The sequence below is a fragment of the Thermobia domestica genome, chromosome 15 (assembly GCF_964235325.1).
Source record: "Thermobia domestica chromosome 15, izTheDome1.hap1.1, whole genome shotgun sequence".
NCBI lineage: Eukaryota > Metazoa > Arthropoda > Insecta > Zygentoma > Lepismatidae > Thermobia > Thermobia domestica.
Window position 1 is genome coordinate 75,849,603 of NC_137468.1, and position 20,501 is coordinate 75,870,103.

At 34.8% G+C, this 20,501-nt stretch overlaps 1 protein-coding gene across 3 annotated transcripts in view; it reads right to left on the reverse strand.

Annotated features, from left to right (window-relative positions):
• LOC145671096 (anoctamin-7-like) overlaps positions 1-20,501 on the reverse strand; it is a 1,175,643-nt gene that overhangs the window by 36,968 nt on the left and 1,118,174 nt on the right. For all 3 annotated transcript variants that reach the window (XM_081739856.1, XM_081739857.1, XM_081739858.1), the window contains 3 exons: positions 12,040-12,208; positions 10,370-10,621; positions 5,357-5,577 (listed from right to left, as the gene is read on the reverse strand). In XM_081739856.1, coding sequence (XP_081595982.1) covers positions 5,357-5,577; positions 10,370-10,621; positions 12,040-12,208 — 642 coding nt within the window. The remainder of the gene's footprint in view (positions 1-5,356; positions 5,578-10,369; positions 10,622-12,039; positions 12,209-20,501) is intronic.

Consider the following 20,501-nt stretch of genomic DNA (forward strand, 5'->3'; position numbering starts at 1 on the left):
GGTCGCTCGGCCTGATCCATGAAGTTTTTCTGCTCACTTATTCACAACAGTTTCACCTAATTTTCTCACCACAAGCAGCTTGCAAAACACATCTTATGAATAAATTAGCACATATTTGTTTCTTTTCACTTCAACCACAGCATTTTAGAAGCTTGTAGCTACTTTGTTCATCGTTGAAGCGTAGCATATGATAGTACGTAGTATATGATAGTTCGTTCTCTGCTAATACTCCGTAGTACGCAATTATATATACATAGTTAAATATTGATATATGTAATTAGTGTTGAATAAACTTTATTACATTTTGGTATTATAGAACGTAATGCAGTTGACACAAAATGTAATATTTTTGTTGCATAACATAACATGAAATGTCAGTTCTTTTCTCCAAAATGAGGAAAAGGACGTCTAGCCGATCAGGGCTATTTTGACCAGTGTCTCTCTTGTTCTGTGTTAGTATAGCTTAAAGATTTTTGGGGCAGGTTGTTGTGTTAAATTGTGTTAGTGAAGATGTTAGGAAAAGGAGGGAAGCACGACTTTTGTTTTCATGCGTGTGTTCTCTGGGAAACGTATCTAGTTCTCGCATAATCGAGATTTATCTTTAGAAACCTATTGGTTATTTTTTTTTAAGTTAGAGCTAGATAAGTTAATGAATCTATAAGTGTTCTTAGAGTCTCTATTAATTGTACATCATTTTGCTTATAGCGATCTTGAAAATATGTAGAATTAATCATTCTGTTTGTTGATAGTTTATAGACTGCACATTTCTCTAATTACTTAAATTATTTCTTTGATATAGTTTACCGTACTTTTGAATTTGTCTCCATTCGTTAACCTTAGCCACAATGTTACAATCTTTTGTAATTTTTGATGTTATTTAAAAATAAAATGAAATGAAATTTTTCAGTTTTACGTCCCACGATTATGCCAACTAGGCTAAAGGAGACGGTTAATGATAAGAAATGAATGAAAGGGTGGAATGAATAAAGTGGGAGGAAAGGGAGAACCCCGAGAAAACCTACGCACACGGTGTTTGTCCTCCACAAAGTTCACTTGGCTCGAGCTGGGATCAAATCAAGGACCTATGCACCAGAGGTGAACGCTCTACCACTGAGACATCGTGGTCCTTTCATGTTATTTAAAGTTGTACCCATAAGTCAGATGTGCTGTATTTTGTATTTCTTTTAAAATATTATTTCTTCATTTGTAAGTATTAGAGAGAGTTTGTTTTATATATTAAATGATCCCGTAATTTTTCGAAATTGTTGCTGAAGAAAGTAAAACGCTAACGTTTAATTATATTTCGGCAGCAAAACAGAGCAAGTTTACAACGTTTCCAATATTATACTAACTATAGTGGATAGTTTCACAATTTTGTATTACTTGATAAGCATTATTCATTGAGAAATATTAGAGTAAAACAGGGATAATGTATTAAATACCTTTTACAAAAGAAAAAAAAGGAAAATTAAAAACTTTTCATATACTTAGATAATTTAACGTACATTTCTGAATCCAAGACGAGCTTTTTTTAATTTGTTGCGATTATGTGTCCAGAAATATGAGATCGTCTTGCTTTCGTGACATATGATGTGGGACTGACAGCGATCTTGTGTGGGAAGAAGCCCAAGGTCACAAAAATGATACTGGCAGTGACATGAAAGGATTCAGTTGAGCATTCCAGTGATAAAAACTAAGGGAAGTCTTAGCTGATTTAATTTTTAGTGTAGCTTTACTGAAGTTCTCAAAACATACCCAATGTGCGCTGTAAGGTTTATAAAATCTTTTGTTGAAACAATGGGAGTAGTTTTAGATTTATAAATTATACTACGTGTTCAGGTGCAATCGAGGGAGAGCATTATCTTACAAGATACATTAAATAACCAACGTAATTGTGAATGCAACAATAAATATTTCTCCAAAATATATTGCTTAGCTTAAATATACTGAAAATTTGTTTGTGGACTTTGTATTAACTTTAAATAATTTTCGTTGAAAAGCACGAAATTTTGATTGAATCATTTTTTTTTTTTTTTTTTTTGAAAAATATTTCCCATAAAGATGTTCAAGTTCTGATGGCATAAACCTCAATATTAAGCAATATTTTGCTATTGCAAGAGTAGAAACCTAAAAATTACGGAAAGGTAAACCGACTCTGTATATGGAGAGACCAAGACTATTCTGAACTCTAAAAAAAGTGCAGGAAAATTTTACGGCATTATTTCTGCGTTATAACCAAACATCGTATTTAACAAAAAAGTGATCTAATTTTGTGGAAATGTCAATTCTGACTATTTCTAAGTAACTAGCAGAATACTCGTTCTTTGCACGGGGAGAATATGTTTCATTTAGGACATACAAGGGTGAATTTGGATTTAAATGGTATCAGAAATGTCACTGTTTATCTCAGCGATCCCGGAAACTATGGATTCGACACTAATATTGGTCATTGTCGATCAATATTATATATATCCTCTCCAAGGGCTGAATTTGGATTGAAGCGGCACCGGAAGTGTCACTGTTCATCTCAGCGGTCCCGAAAACTATGAATTCGGCACTAATATCGTTCAATTTCGATCTTTTTATATATATATATATATATCCCCGTCCTCCTCCCCCAAGTTGCACTATCAAAATGAAATGATAAAAATTATCCCAGGCCAGAACCTCATGTATGTTGAAAATTTGATCGAGATCGATCGGTTGGTTGAAAGAGTTATTAAGTCACAAACATAGTGACTTTCATTTTGATATACAATGTGTGTATATACATTTAAAATTAACTTTATAATTAAATACTTAGGACAAGAATTCAATAGTGACTTTTATCGAAGGAGCATCAAATTCATATATACTTACATTTTTTTCAAGAAACACTAATTTATAGTGGTAAACCGGCATCCTGAATCATCAGATATTTGAGAAGAAAAATATTTTATATTTTAGGAATGGACGTTTTAGTATAAATAGTACCCTGAAATTTTGGAAAATGGTGAAATTTCTGAGGATTGGGCATGTCTTAATATTAATTGCTTTCTATTTATTTATTTGGATAGGATAGTGACGGCGTCATCTTTAATTTCTTTGAACAGGCAGAGAAATTTTTGGGATGACAGTTTTTATATATACACACACCGAAAATATTTTTTACTGGTATTGCTTGACTTACATTACAATAAAGCATGTTTGAGGAGTAATCAGGAAACGGACGATGCTACCAGAGAGCGCCCGCCTCCTTGCCCCTCCTTGCAGTGTCGGCAATAAACTTTCGAGTGACTTGTGCCTCAGATGATTTTTATTTCTATTTTAACAAGTGTTGAGTGTCCATTAAAAAAAAAAAATGTGTTATAAATGATGAAGCGTATAATGAGGCCTTGAGGCCCAAAATCTATGTACACTGTATACACTCTGTTATGTATTGAAATGCTATCTATTAACTTTCTTGACTGCACTATATATATATATATATATATATATATATATATATATATATATATATATATATATATATATATATATATATATATATATATATATATATATATATATATATAATAAAAAAAATTATACATATATATAAAGTAAATAATATATATAGTAAAGTAAATAAATATATAAAGTAAATCGTTAATTACTATTACTTATCTTTAAAAGTTGACTATATGAGATTACCTTTTTCTGTCATTACGCTTCATAACGGGCATTCCTTGAGCTGAATAGAAATGAAGGAAACTACTTTGCACATTACACATTTAGATAAAGTTTATTTTCTTAATGTCTTTAATTTCCGTAATTATTTAAACAATAAAATTTATTATTGTGTAAGTATAAGGACTTTGAATATGAACAATAAATGTGCAATCATACACCCCACTAGTTAAACCATTATGACCACTAGCTACTTTTTGTACGAATTAGTTGAGATGATGTAAGAGCCTGGGGTACTGCAGAACTGATCACTAGACAGTGACAGACATCTCATTTGATCAGTTAGGTTCTTGTGTGTAGAATATGGAATTCTGGTAATATATTACAGTTCGATAGGGAACAGGGTTTAATGATAGGGCGATTCGGTACGAGCATCTCGGAAACAGCGCGACTTGTCGGGTTCTCACGAGTTGATTAGTGTCTTCCAAAGATGGATAAAGGACGATGAAACCAGCACGAAACTATAAGGCTTGGGGTAACTACACCTCATTGAAGATGTAGTACGTTGTAGACTATAGAGATTTTTAAAGCAGGCTAGGATGAAAACTGTAACACAAATATCAGCAGATTTAAGAGTGAACAAAACAGGAATGTACCTGACACGTGAGCACACGGTTCACCATATACTGTTAGATATGGGCCTCCGTAGCCGATGTCTCACATAGGTATCAATGTTAACTGCACGGCACCTTCGATTATGACTGGAATGGGTACGTACCCATGGTCATAGCACAGTGTTGCGTGATCAGATCAATCACGATACTGATTACGTCACAACGATGGCAAAGTCAGAATCTATCGTCTTCAGGGGGTGTAGCTGCTCGAGACATGAACAGTAGGTCCACGACAGGCAAGTGATGGCTTCTTATGATTTGCGGAAATTTCCCATGGCAATCCATGAGCCCAGTAGCGGGTGTGGAGGGTACCACAATGACTCTTAGCTAATGGCAGGTCTTTGCTAATCATGCACACTCATTAATTCAGCCATATTTTCCAGCTGGCAATGACACCTTTCAATAGGACAGCATTCCTTATTACAAGAATAATCTTATGTTGAATTGGCTCGAGAAGCATAATGGTGAGTGCTGAATTGGCTACAAGGCTCCCAAAATCACCCAATATTTACTCAGTTTGACACCTTTGGGATGTCAATGAACATCAGATCCGAACTCGTCCCTCCATCTGTGTGAGTTGGATGTGTGGATGTAGTGTATCATGCCTCTTACATTGAGATAATAGTTTGGCTGATATATTTTAATTTTTTTTAAAAAAAATGTGTCGAGTATGATTTCATGCACACGTATCATGTATGATACAAGCGGAGGTATGTATCATGCTCACTCCAGCCACCTACTAAGGCTTCATTACTTCCATATCAAACCTTGTTGCTGCTGTCCTACGAACAAAGATGGACATACCAGATATTAGGTAGATAATCATAATGGTTCGGCTGGCGAGTGTATATATACATATGCCACGGTTAAGATGTATTAATTGGGATAATATTTTGTCTGTGCGTTATGAAGGTAAGACAGCTCGGCCAATTTTTTAATTGGTTTTATAGTACAGTATATCAATATTAGTAACTTACAGTCTCCTGATATTCAAATTATCTTTCATATTGTATTCACTGATATAAACTATTTACCATGAGGAAGATAATACCAATTCCTGCTGCCACCCTTTTCGTTCTGAGAGAATTAGGAAAACTAGGTTCTCGTATCCCTGTGACAGGATTTCTCTCGAGAAAAGGCGCCTTCGCAGCGAACTCCGGCCTCGGTCGTTCCTCCTCCTCCTGGAAGTCCATGCAGTCCCAGTGATGTGCTAGACTCGCCGACTTTCGCTTCCAGTATTCGAGGAATGTGACAGCTGCAACACAATATAATTATTCAAGTTAATACAAAAAATCGATATCCTTTCAAAATATGTAAAAATAAAGGAATCTTCAGATCAATAAATGTGCTGACAAGTGACAGAAAAACAATATTTATTAATGTATAATGGAAAAAAAATGACTAAAGATAAGACATATACTAAATGATAGATCTTGTTGGGCTGAACAAAACGATATGTGTGATTGCATAAATTACCATTCATAGTTTTCGACAATTTTTTTTTGTAAATCTAAAAATTCATGCTATAGATAACGACACTATAGATGCTAGATGCTACATGAAGTAGTGAAGTAGTGCTAGTAAAATAGAAGTATACCATTCAGTGATGTCAACCCTTGGGAAAAATCCCTTTTTGTGGGATGTTTTAAAGTTAATTTCTCAAAAAGTAATAACGCGAATTTTGCTCACATTGGCAGCATATGAGGGATTTTTCATACTTGACCAACGCCAACAAAATTCTCTGTGGTCGGTAAGTAAACTAAGACTTCAATAAGCTTGACACCAGCCCTAATTGTCAAATTTTGTTACCACACACACAAAAAAAATGTGTACTAGTACGGATTTTGTACACTGATTTGTTGTTCTCCAAGAAAAAGCACTAAGAAACGAGATTCTTCAGTGGAAAATAAAATGTTTCTACATTTCGTAGAACAGAAGAAAGTTGTACAAAGGCGTAATGGCAACGCTAAAATCTGGCAACAAAATGTACTTACTTTCGTCAACATTTATAATTCTTTCTTTCAAGTAAGGAAAATTCTTATTCCTAAACTATTTCTAAACGTAGAGGATCGAGCTTACGGATAAATAACTCATATATTGAAGAAAATTATTATTATAGAGTAGCTTCATTTTTCAAGTTTTTAAATTTTTGTAATTAGTGTAACGTAGGAAATTCAAGAGCAAAATGGGAATTTTTGCCTCTCAAGATGGGATTTTGTAGTTTCCTGCTCCACCGCTCCTGCTAGTATATGAAACACCGATTAAAGTTTATTTTTTGGCATCTTCCGAGGTTCAGCCGTCGTGTTGGTTTCGGTGTCTTCTACGATGGGTGCCATTGTGGCCCAGTTTTAGCTTTGAGAGAACATAAAATTTGATGGCTCTAAACTGTTTTTCCAGATTATTAAATCTCTGAAGCACATTTCCCCACTTTGCTCATGAACTTGATATTTGCGTGTTGCTCGAACTGCAACATTGCACCAGACTAATCACCACACTCCTCCTCGTACAGCTCACAGATGACGAGAAGAACTCTAAAACAAGGGAAGCGGGGAAAGGTCAACGACATGGTCAAGTCCCTTTCGGTTTTTGAGGTGTGGTCTATACTTAGATGTCGTCTGCTACTCCGGGTAGTTATCTGTGTGCTATTCCGTGGTGTCATTTGAAACTCCCGTGCGAAAAGTGGGCGAGTCCATACCTACGTCACACTACTTCTGCTAGGGTTCTTCTCGTCATCTGTGAGCTGTACTCTGTCTGTTATGATCTGTTTATACTTGTCAAATTCATGTTAGCCGTCTGTAGAAGAGTCATTGTGATTGCATTACAAACACGAAAATTACAACTTTTTGACTGCCCCTCATATTATGTATATATAGGGTGTTTCAAAATAACACCGACGTTTGGGAGGTGATTCCTGGCACCAAGATAAGACGAAAAGTATAGATCGACCTGGGTGCACAAATGCTTCCTTTCGGAGTTATAGGCTGGCGAAAACATAAAAAAATGAACTTTAAAGGTCCATAGCTCTAAAACCATGGGATCTACCGTAGTCGGGTCACGCTTTCACTTAGGAATTAGTAGATATGTGCTCTATCCAAATATCAATATTTCTGAATCCTCCGGTATTTCCGCAACAATTTTTTATAGAGGTATTATAGTTGGTGAGTACTTCAGATTATATGCTGTAGCCATACTCAATCTATAAAAATTGTTGAATGAGTATCTTAGGATTTTTGTATAGCGCACATATTGATTCCTAAGTGAAGTCTTAATCCGACTACGACAGGTCGCCCAAGCACCCAAGTTGGTCTATACTTTTTGTCTCATCTTGGTGTCAGGAATCACATCCCAAACGTTGTCGGTGTTGTTTTGAAACACTCGATATATATATATATATATATATATATATATATAACGATAGATCATTTATCTTGGTATACTCTTGTAACTTTTAAACCAACAGATAAAAGAATACCAAAATTTTGTACAATTCAAATATTGACAAGGGAACTTTTCTGAAATACTCAGTGCTACAACTGGGGGCCGCGGTGGCTCTGTGGTAGAGCGTTCACCTCCGGTGCTTGGGGTCCCAGGTTTCCTCGGAGTTCTGCCGTTTCCTCCCACTTTCTTCATTCCACCATTTCATTCATTCCTTATCATCACCGTCTCCTTTAGCCTAACCGGCATAACTGTGGGACGTAAAACTCCAATATTTAATTTTTTCAATGATACAACCAGATTAACAATGTTGCCAACCCAACATAAAGTTACATTTTTCAAAAAGAACTACATACGTTGAGTTCTTACATATTTGAAATCTACATGTGAAACGAAAACTTCCGATGTTACATTTATTATTCAGTGTTGCAAACTGCGGATGCTACAGTATCACAAATATTCAAATTTTGGTGTCTCCTATAGCAGTGCAAGCGAGACAGATGGGGCAATGTGTATCCAAAGCACTTTAGTGTATAATAATATAATCATGATATGAGATGGATTTCAAATAAATACAAAGAGCTAGAAAGGATTGAAAATTTAACTTTTTCTCAAAACCCTTTATTTTGAGAAACTGCTTACACAAGTACATAGATGGGTTTTTAAGAGATACGAAAACTATACAATAAAACAGTTTACAGCCATTTCATATCTCAAACCAGTCTCTGGAGATATGGTAAATACGGTTAAAGTTGGCAATACTACTTACAATTATTTAATTGTGAGAACATGTAATTATATCTATCAAAAAATATTGTCATAATATTATAAAAGCAAATTAAAGCAGAGAAGTGTTTAAACAGTTCATACAAGTAACGCCATTTTAAGCAATATTATCAAATTTTATATTTTTTCATATTTCCCGAATTATTTGAAATATTAAATTGCTATAAATATTATTAGGATCTTTATGTCTATTGGAAATCATGTACGAAACTGGATATTATAGTCATCTCAACATTTTAAAAAAATAAAGTTATTTTAAATAAATTACATTTTTAATTCCCTTGTAAATTTCTTTCTATTTCTTCAAAATACGTCATACGATGACCATAGTATCCGACATTAAGGTACTTTATTTCTGTATTACACCATCTATTTCACTTGGCGTTCTTACTGTTGTATAACCTTTTAAAATTTGATTGTTTTTCAATGTTGGGACATACTGTAGCCTTCTTAATTTACAACACTATAGAATAAGTGTTGTATTTTAAACCTTCACTTGACATGTAGATTTGAAATATGCTATAACCTCTTGTAATGACATTAAAAAAAAAATTATGTTGGGTTGGCAAACCTGTTAATCTAGTTGTACTGCAGAATGTCAAACAATATCCCTCTGTTGATATTTTACATTAGGAAGCAAGGTGGCTCAGTGGTAGAGAGCTCACCTTTGGTGTGTGGGATCCCTGATTCGATCCCCGGGGAAGTAAGTTTGTGGTGGTCAACATTGTGTACCTGGGTTTTCTCGTGGTACTCTCACTTTCTCATTCCATCATCATTCACCTGTTTTAATCATCGCCTGTAAAGGGAATAATCGAGGGACGATAAACTAAAAGATTTCATTTCATTTTCTAATTTTACGTTCCAGTCTTATGCCTTGTAGGCTAAAGGAGACGGATGATTATTAAAGATGAATTTTAATGAAAGAATTTGTGAAATGAAAATGTGATTGGATACAGAAGAACTCAGAAAAAACCTCCATACGTGATGTTGTTCACCATAAACTCACTTGGCATGGGATTGAACCAGGTATCCCTAACAACAGAAGTGAGTGTTCTACAACTGAGCCACCGTGTCCCCTTGTTTTTACAATAATTCATAATCACAATCTTTGCATCAGTTAAATGCACTGTTACGCGTAATAATACATATATTAAAAATTATAGTAATCTATATATATAAAAGAGAACGTACAAAATTTTGTCCGCTCATCACGCTAATACGGCTGAACCAATTTCTTTCATTTTTGGGGGGTTATTAGGATTTGGACCCTAGATGGTTTTTATCATATCACTTTAATTTTTAATTACCAGTGTCTTGAGATAATTGACCATTCAAGTGTCCATAACGTACAAATCCTTTGTTATTAGTTCATCATAGGTAAAAATAAACGTATTTATATGCAACCCGCATGACCGTGTCACTCGGCGGGTTAACATAAATGACAGGCGATATACAGCGGAAAATAGCTTGAATCTTCTGTTTAAAATTTTTTAATTGATTTGCTTATTTTTACAGACACTTTTACAATATGCCAGCACCGGGATGACCGCAGCGAAGCGGGGCGGGTTAACATAAATGACAGGCGATATAATGTTAAGATTTACTGCAATCTTCTATGGTTTTTATCATATCACTTGAAAGCGAAAAAGTAAAAATTATCTAAGTAACAAAGTTTATTGCGTTCCGGGGTGACCGCAGCGAAGCGGGGTGAACGCTGCTAGTAATAAATAGTAATAACAGTAATAATAATTTCTCACAATGGGTATACATAATTGTTATACTTATTTCGTAACCAAAGAAATTACACATTTTTTTTCTCTACTTACCCCAAAAGGAAACGAAAACAGCGTAGAAGACGGTTCCTGGATGATCAAAGAGATACGCCACCTGGGCGTAAGCACATACATCAGCCAGATCCCAGTATTCACAAAACCTCTCACAGAGTGGACACATTTTAAATTGATTTCTACTGTTGCACACTTCCAGAGCCTGCTGGTTGGAGTGCATTGTGCAAAGACCATACAGAAAGACTAAAAACCCTACTAATGCTGCTGGTAACAGCCAACCCGTGTAGAAACCTAAAAGGAAAATTAGAAAAGTAAATTTTCACTGTTGTACACTTGTACGGAGAATTTTCACAACTTTTTGTTTCATTTCAAAATGCCAAAGGTCAAAATTAAGTTAAACAAAATTGAACAACATGATGTCTAGTACAAAAACAAACTATACAATTTTGGATATGATAGTTATAACTGAAAAATACTTTCTCTTAATTATGTTTCGACACCAAACCATGATCAGGAGATATTTCGATACTACGTCAAAATCCCGAATCTGTACTTTAGAGTGTTTTTTCCTGACTACAGTTTCTAGATAAGTATTTGCTTTCTACACCCCGTCAAAGGTAAAAGTTAAAAGTTGCCTTCTGGGCGACCGTTTAAAGAAACAGTGAACAGAAACAATAAATAAATAAAAGCAAAACATTTCCTAATAGTTTCTGAATCCTGAAGTGCTACTTTCTTGAATCTGGTAGTATAATGCAGAGTTGTGTCTTTGACCAAGTGCCGACAATATTTCTTAGTTATATTTATTATCTAAGGCCGTCTTACGATTTGTGATTCGTCCTTTTAAAGCTAGGCGTGGCATATAAACTAAGGATGGGTGAAATAATTTCTCTAAAAGCCAGTGTTTTTCTCCAAAACCATTTTCCGTTCACCAAAACCAATTTCGGTTTTCTTCAAAAACTGGTTCGGTTTTCACCGAAATACATTTCACTTTTCTCTAATAGTTTTGGGTTTTTACCAAAACCATTATGATTTTCGCCGAAGCAGGTTGTTGTTGTAGTACTCATTTGTAAACAAATTAGCGAATCTTTTTTTTTAATGTTAGAAAATTAAATCCGGTTTTTGATATGAAAACCGAATTGGTTTTGGAGAACTGTTTTTTTTTCTGAAATTTTTAAAAATTGGTTTCGTTTTTCTATAAAATCGATAATCGAGAAATCGGTTTATGTGCCAACCACTAATATAAACACACATCTAGACGGATGGGCGTGGTTTATAATAAATCATTTCCGTTGATTTGTCAAATAAACCATTCAGCGCATAATCATAAGCTTGGATGGCTTTTAGGCCATATTTTGCGTTCCTAAAGGGCCTTTAAAGCCGTCCCTAAAGGCCTGATGTTAAGATAAAACTGCTTCTTCTAAAGAAAATAGAAGCAATATAAAGACAGTAAAAAGGAAACAAAAACATAGTCATAATTATATAAATATATATATGCTTCTTCCTTTAATGCTTTACCTCTTTTTGCAAGCATCTTAAAAGGTTTGTGATTCCACAAAATACGTGTACTTATTTGTAAATCGTTCTGAATAAATAGATTAAAGGATAAAAGAACATGGAAAAGATTAGAAGGAGTTTCAAGTACAAAAGAAAAGAGAAATGTATGTGGAACATCTTTAGTGAATTGTGTTGTATTATACAACGTGACTTACCTAACCATGCAAAATATATTGCTATCTTCTCTCCAAAATATTCCCTAATATGATCCAGAGGTTGATATTTATACCACTTTCCCCACCGCGCCCAATACTCGTAGAGGATTTGTCTAGGATTTAACGGTGATTCTGGAACACCGTTTTTCTTCTTTACTTCGTAAGGACCCTGAAAAAATGATAATAATATAGAAAAACGAAAATATTTAAATGAAAGTATATTTTGTAAAACGTCATTTTTATTCATTGACATATATATAAGAAAATTACACACTTTATTAATACGTATTTTGTTTTATACCTGCAGGTTTGTTGCCATGAAACTCTTCCTTTGCTACGGAATTTGGTTGTTGTTTGCAACAGTAGATATTCAAAGCCAGCTGACATACAAACAGTGTTGAATTCAGACCTTTTCACCCGGGGGGGGGGATATGAACTCCTCGGGGGAGGGGAGTTTGGGTGAAGTAATTTATACATTTTGTGATTGAAATTTTGAGAGTTTCTCCGGGGGGGGGGGAATGGATTTTCTTCGGGGGAGAGATTCCCCCCCTGGCTACCCCCTGTATTCATCCCTGCATACAAAAATTTAAAGATTCATCGTTGTATGCAATTATTGTTTATAGAAACCAATTGTTTTCAGCGCGTATTTGGTTGGTGATTGGTGTTTGTTTCTTTTCAGTATCGAGACTGTAGGAGACGGAGATAACTGCTTAGAACAAATCCGAGCCCTTACTTGGGTTTGTACCCAAGGCTCGTCTCTTTGCCAGGATCAAATTCCGGACTATGTGCTTAATATGTATATTTAACTAACTAAAACTAAATCCCTTGTGTCACATCACTTTCTTTCAAGTCGCTCTTCATGATGCTGGGCGGAGCCCCAATTCCAACACCATCTGCTGAGTACAAACAGTTACCCATCTTTCCTCGGACCAAACCTGACACTGCTTGACTTCACTAATCTCACAAGAAACGGCATTACTCCAGTGCGGCAGAGGTGTTTTCATGAAGTACTTTGGTTGAAGATCAATTGACAACTGATCCCCTAACTATAAACGTAATCCACAATACTAGGAAGGGATGTGTATATATAATATTCTAAACTTTCAATATCTTAACACATATACGAGGCAATGTACTCAGTATCCTAGTCCAGTCGCGTTTAGCGCTTAAGTTTCTTTAAGTACACGTTTGACAGAAACTAGTGAGGACGAGAACAGAAATAAATGAAAGAATAAATTTCACTCTGATATAGGATTGAGCCGAATCGTCGGTGTGTAGGTAAATGCCTTGTCAATTCAGATACCGTGCCTCTAAGCTTTCCTCTCTTACTCTCCTAGTATAAATCAGCTTATGCCAGTGACTGTAATACTTTACCTGTAAAGGTGAATAAGTATTCAGATATTAAAGATGCAATACGTCAGTAAATAAGTATGAATTCTTGCTGCCTCATAATAGCTTTTGGTAACAAACTTTCTCAAGTCTCTAATAACTTTACATATTTTTCTTATATCACATTAAAGGAAAGCATTTCTTTCTGGAGTACTGTAATTTCTAATGCCTTGAAGTATTGTTCTCCAATTATTTGATACCAATATTTTCAAATAATTCGTAGGGCACAAACATACCTAACGTTAGACTTCTATAGCAAGTCAATATGAGAGAAACCACAATATTATTTTTCTTTTAAAGTTGAAAAACTTTATAAGTCTCTTGATAGTTGTACTTTTTAAACTAGTCTCTCAGCAAACACTTAGAAATGAAAGAATTCTGTTAAATTCCCCATCAAAGATCGAAAGCTTAAGAAACATGATAGATCAGTTAGTTCTCATTTATATGGATTAATTGAAATTGGAACAGTTTATATTAGTTTTTAATCTTAGGAAATAAATGAAACTTATATTAGAATATTTTGCTGCTGACGTATATTTTTCCTTGGAGATATTCCCCCCCCCCTTTCTAGTACTTCCAACTTAACGTTAAAACAAGTAATTAATCCTCGACAGAATCTTATGCCAAGCTCTATGGAAATTGAAACATTTTTCTTATTTCCACCCAAAGTTTCGTGAAACGTGTTTTATGAGAGCAGATCCAAGACAGATTTCAGCTCAAAGTAATATGTCTCATTGGAAAGATTCAAAAGAAAACTCACGCCAAGTTTAATCACAAACATGTAATTTGTACGAAAGTTGCCGGGATTCAGACAAACACACAACTTATGTAGTGTCGAAGGGTAGGAGATAGTTTTCGCTTGCATAAAATAAGTATTTACATATCTATCATCTAATAGCATATATTAATCTACTCCAGACACGACTGTATTTAGGGCTGTAATGAAATACAAAACCACTGGGATAAGTGTTAGTACCTTTACAGATGTGTCACTATCCCAGTTCATGTTTTTCATGAAAACCTAACATATTTAAATATATATATATATAAAAAAAAACTTAATATAAGAGTAAAGACTATTTTGAAACAGCAAGAGTGAACATCTAAGGATTTATACCGAAAAGATAATTTTATCTTTTGGGAAAACTATCTGACCATGATGTTTATGTTTTTTTCTTTTCTTTTCTTTTCTTTTTTTCTTTTTTTCTTTTTGGAAAGAAGCCTAAAATTCATACTATAATTTGAAAACGACAGATTCTGTTTTGTGGAACCTGATTAACTCAGTTGATAGATCTGTAGGAAGTTGACACATAAAAGTAAATAAGAGCAGTCAAATAGTTACTAAAATGTTTAAACTCATCCGGGATGAAATTTTGTATAAGTAGGATATCTGCCAAATGACAAAATGAAGCAGTTTCGAAAATTTGTTCCGTAATTAGGAGTACTTTTGTTAATACAAGTTATTGTTTTCAACATTACGATTGTTAACACAAGGTTTTCATTTTGTATGTATAAAACTATAGGGTGGATGAGATGTAACTCCCTATTGAAAATTGTTTATAACTGTTTAAATCCTTGATCGAAATATTACATGATATCTAAGAAATGTTATTGCAAGTATCAAGTGCCGGTGCATGGTTTGTTTAAGATTGCGTAAGCGGACTCTTCTGGGATCCCAGTACGAAGTACGGCAGTCAATGGTGCGATTTCATGGCAGTAAAAAGGAAAGGGACCTTATTCCTCGCAAGACGCAGAAAACAACATAAAGAATCGTCGCTTGAAGCTCACACACGCATATTCTGTAGCATATACGAAATTAGGACACATAGTCGCCTCTTAAAATCCAGGATGGAAGAAATGTGCGAACTACTCAGATATCACAAAAGCAGAAAAGTTGTTTACTCTAACACACAATCCGAATCGTTTCCAAGGAATAGTTAAATTTTAGCCTGTGCAAACTACATTACTGTCCCAAATTATTGGTGGAAGACTGTGATCATCGGTTGGAGTACGGGAAGATGATGCTTGCTGAATTCGTTTTTACAGCAATATCCTGAAGACAGATGAAGTCGTGTTGCATGTTTGAAAGGGGGAGGAGGATTACCGAAAAAAAATCTTGAAATGGAGGAGCAAATTAGTCAAGTTCTTGCAAACGTACCACTGCAGCCCGTTCACGCAAGGTTAACCGTTGTATCAGGCCTTATCACTGATACTGTAATAACATTAATTAAATATCACGTAATAAATTCTACCATTGAATGAGAACAAAATACGGCGTTTCATTAAAATATACCTCCCGCATCCTGCCTAGCGCCCTTACACTATAACTCTATAGAATTTCAAACTGAAATGGAATCTTCTAGTTTAACGTCCCACGATTACGCTCTTTAGGCAAAGGGAGACGGCTAGTGAATGATGATGGAAGAATCGTTGGAAACAGAATGTGGGAGGAAACTGGAGTTCCCAGGGGAAACCAACGGACACAATGTTGTTTATCATAAAGTTACTTGTCCGGAGATCGAACCAGGTGCTCTACGTACCAGAGGTACGCCCTCTACCACTGAGCCACGGTGCCCTCCTATAGAAGTTCATGATTATCTTGTCTGTACATACAGTACACATTTATAGTAAAAGTTTAGATTTTAAGTCACAGAGTGAGAGCTGTACTTCAATCCAAATCATATATGTTGTAATGAAGTAATCTAAGGCTTAATTACTAAAAGGAATTAGTTATATCTTCTACCTTCTGTTCCATGTCATCTACATAAGGGCTAATAGTCTGATAGCTATTTGTCATCTCCCATATTCGAGTAAGTACTTTCTGCAAAGGCATAACTAAAAATCTATCACACAGAAAATTAAATTATGTTGCACGAAGCTGGATTTCGAAGCAAAACACAGTGATGTATCAAGCATATATGTAAAAGGGATGATTAATGCATGTTTCCCAATCACACTGCCATTTATATCATTTTCCTAACGTCTTTTCGTTTTTTTTTTCAACCTGATTGGAAGCAGTAAAAATTAATGACAACAATTAGCGATTAAGATAGATGATCCTTCAGTTATTATCAGCATGGTATCAAATCAATTGCTATAGCAATAATTCCCAGAAATGTAATCAACTATCAGCTATCCAGTATATGCTAATTAAAATGATTCAATACTCAGTTCATGCCTAAATATACAACTGAAATTGCTTTTGCATTTGAAGGGTGTGAGGCAAGAACATGATAATCTACAATTTTGCAATTGCTGCGTTTTGCAACACGCGATAGAGAGCAACGCATACAGCTTCGTTTAACCTTGTCCGTTTAATCGTTCATATACAGTGTTAAGTGAAAAATCAGCTTTCCGACTAAAAAAAGGAATTGGGCAGCAGAAAACCTCTAATTTCTTCAGATAGTAAAATCGTGGGTTACCATGTCCTTGTCTCACACCCTTCATTTCATTCAGTTCTCACCTCAATTCCGTCTATTGCAGAATGGACAAACAGGATTATCATTTGATGATATAATAGTTTTATCAGTGCCTGATTTTTTCAACCTAAAGTTTCTCGATATACGATACGACCTAGGTGGCACAAAAATTCTTATTTTTATTTTGTCAAAATATGACCGTAAATACCGTATTTACTCGCGTAATTTTCGCACTTTTTTAGACGAAAAAAGTTGTTTTGAAACAAGGGTGCGTAAATTATGCGGAAAAAAAAATTAGCCACATCACTGAACATCATCTAATTTTTTCCCCAGTCAAAATAACACGAAAATACCGGTACACATTTTCTTTGTAGCAAGAATTGACAACAAACAACTAATTATAAATTAGTAGAAAAATAACATTAAAAAATTGATTAAGAAATCGTGTGGTTTCTTGCCTTACAACAATGGCTTTGCTGCGTTGCCAATTGTTCATTAGCTACCGTAATTGATTCCTGGAAAAATGCTGTTTCACAAAAAGTTTCCGCGTGCGCAAATTACGCGAGGAAAATAAAATATACAGAAAATGTTCTTCAAAATTGGGATGCGAAAAGTATGGGAGGGCGAAAATTACGCGCGTATTTACAGTATTCCTTATATTCTAAAGTGTGTTTATTTCATTTAGGTCTATCATTTTTTAAAAAACAATATTCTAATTAAAAATTGTGAATTTCACTCTGAGGCAATCCGTTAAATTACAAAATTACTGTATGTACTTGGATAAAATTATTTATACAATTTACTGATAATTTATACATTTTACTTTGATATTAAGTTAAATTTTAAACTACGAAAATGAAAAAAAAAAACACCATGAATCATCGTGTGCTTTGTAGATAGGCCTATAAAGTACATAGTATACAGCATTAGCTATACACCTCCTTTACAAATTTGTAACGTTATGCTTTTTGAAATGAAATACAGTAAAATATAATAATGTAGCGCACCTGAATGGGAGGAGAAACCATTGAAATTTTATTTTGTATTGAGTGTGACTGAAATTCGTCCAGAAGTCCCTGGAGAAAGGAAAAGAAGCAGCAGTGTCACGTGATGTACACGTAACATTTTTGTAACCCCGAGTCGTAGTAGTTTTCTACCACTTCCGGTTTCAATAGAAAGATTCGAGTGGAGATGGAATATACTCCTGGGACACTTAGTTAATTGGAGGAAACCATTGTTCTCTATATACTACCAGTTTTATTTAACGATCACCGTTAAAACCGGAAATTATTTATTTTCTGCCATTTTACGTTTTAATACAGAAAATGGTGTAGAAATAGAATACGTTCTTGGGACTCTGAATCTATTTCAGAAAACAGTTTCTTCCCACCTATTATGACTTTTATTCTACGGTGACCAATGTGAGAACCAGAAATGGTTGATTTCTACCACTTCCGGTTTGGACATCACTTGATCAATGAACTCGCTGATTAATTTTTGACCTCTTACATGCTAACCATATTTAGTGGTAATCCTTCAATTAATTCTTGAGATTGTCTCCCGGACTAGTGATGAGCAAATGCAAGAATCTTGCAAGTCTTGCTTTTAAGAAATCTTATGCTTTTCATATGTAAACTTTTGCTCTGGATATAAGGGATAATAAATTCTACAGTGCGCCAATAGTAACGGAAATACAATGTATGTTTCTAAATGTAACATAGTTCATCTTCGTGTAAGTATGATGATAGTGTACAACTAGGTGATGACCTTTATTATTATTATTTTTTCAATGGGTGCACACGCTTCACTACTTATAAGATAAATCACAACGTTTCGTAATCCTCTTATATTTTTTTAACAGATCCATTACTCCACTGATTCACAAACTGGGAAGGCTACCCTTGAGACACATAAAAGAAAATCAAGACGGCACAGATTACTAAAATACCATAAATTGCAATATTATTTTTACACTCTAAAGGCCTTTGTAGAAGGCCTATGTCCTTCTCCATCATCTGCATATCAAAATGCAGATGAGGGGCACATTTACCTATCAATATGTAAATAGAGTATATTGTGATAAAATTAATTGCTTGAATATTAGCATACTTTTTACATATATCAAGGTATTATATTAAATTGTGTAAAACACTGGAGCGTAGTACGGGAATATTAATACAATATTGTATCATATTGTATTATATTTATTTGTGTTATTTTCGTTTATAGGCTTGTTATATTGTAATGAAATGCTTGCATCTAATTACTGGGTATTGGACAATGCATAGCATACATGGGGATGAAAGAAGAATGATATAAATATGCATAGAATGGATAAATAATTGAAGAAATAAGCATATTCGATGAGAATCATACATTGCATTTTGGCTGGAAGACAGAGCAAGCGCTCACAGAGAATTTTTTTTCTTTCTCTTCCCGACTTCTCGTCGCCTTAGACTTCGAGATGTGGGGTCCTCACAACTCACCATGGAAAGAAATCACTAGTTTTGGGAATAAATAAAGCTCACAATACACAGGAAGGATTCTACAAACTTCCTTAGTGGTACCACTCTGGTTTGGAAACAGTGGGTAGAGACACACAGCTTCTATTGTGTAAAATGTCATAAAATTTTTAGCTTCTACATGTGAGTTTTTAGATTTCTATAGGTGTGAGTTTGTGCGACGCTAGGCTCAAGCTTCGCTTCCACCCCCACTTCCCCCATGACCAGTACGGGTCAGCAAGCGGACCTAGACTCCTTTCCCAAGATGCAACAGCAGTTTGAATGTTTACTCTATTTTGACTTATTTTTCTATGTTAATTATTAATATTATCGTATTACGCTCAAAACGTTCTTGGAAATACCGTATAAAATTCCTGATTTATTTATCATCGTGTATCCCTTATCGAACAAGACACTTGGATCTTGTAATTGTAAAAACTAAATATTAACAAAGATGTTTCCTCTATCCCTCTCCAAACAAACATGGATGCATTAGTAGCAGACAGTTTTGAAGGACAGCCACAGGAAATTGGGCCTACTGCTGCTTCTGATAGAGATGACAGTTCATGTATTTCATAACTATGTATTCTTTGTATATTTTCCTTTATTTTATGTATAATAACATATGTTTCTCATATTAATACGTGTGTAACAAGTGAAGATAAACATAATTGTGTTAAAAACTCTCATAGATTTCTGCTGGAAGCAAAAGTTTTCGTGTTGACCGTCCTTGGAGTAAGGGCAGCACCTGTCAAAAGGGTGAAGGTGAAAATTGGCAACGGAAGGTAGCTGAACAAGTGTATTTGCAGATAGGACCACCCGGAATATAGCCGGAAGGCACACAACCTTTTGTCAAAGGACTCGAAAGGGAGCGAGTTTCTTCCTTTCCTGGTTTTGTGCTATTGATATACTTGTTTCTGCAGAGAAACAGGGGAGTTCAACTTAGTATCTAGAGGTGACGACATATAGCTTTTGTCGTAAGGAAGTCATCTGACTTCGCTTACATAGTTGCTGATAACCCGGGAAAACGTGAGGACAGTGCCGGTCCCCGTGGATATTCCCGTGAACAACAGTACTACGCGAGTGTGTAGTGAACTCTACTTGTGCAAATCACCGTAAAGTGAAATTACAGAATGTGTGAAGCCATGCACAT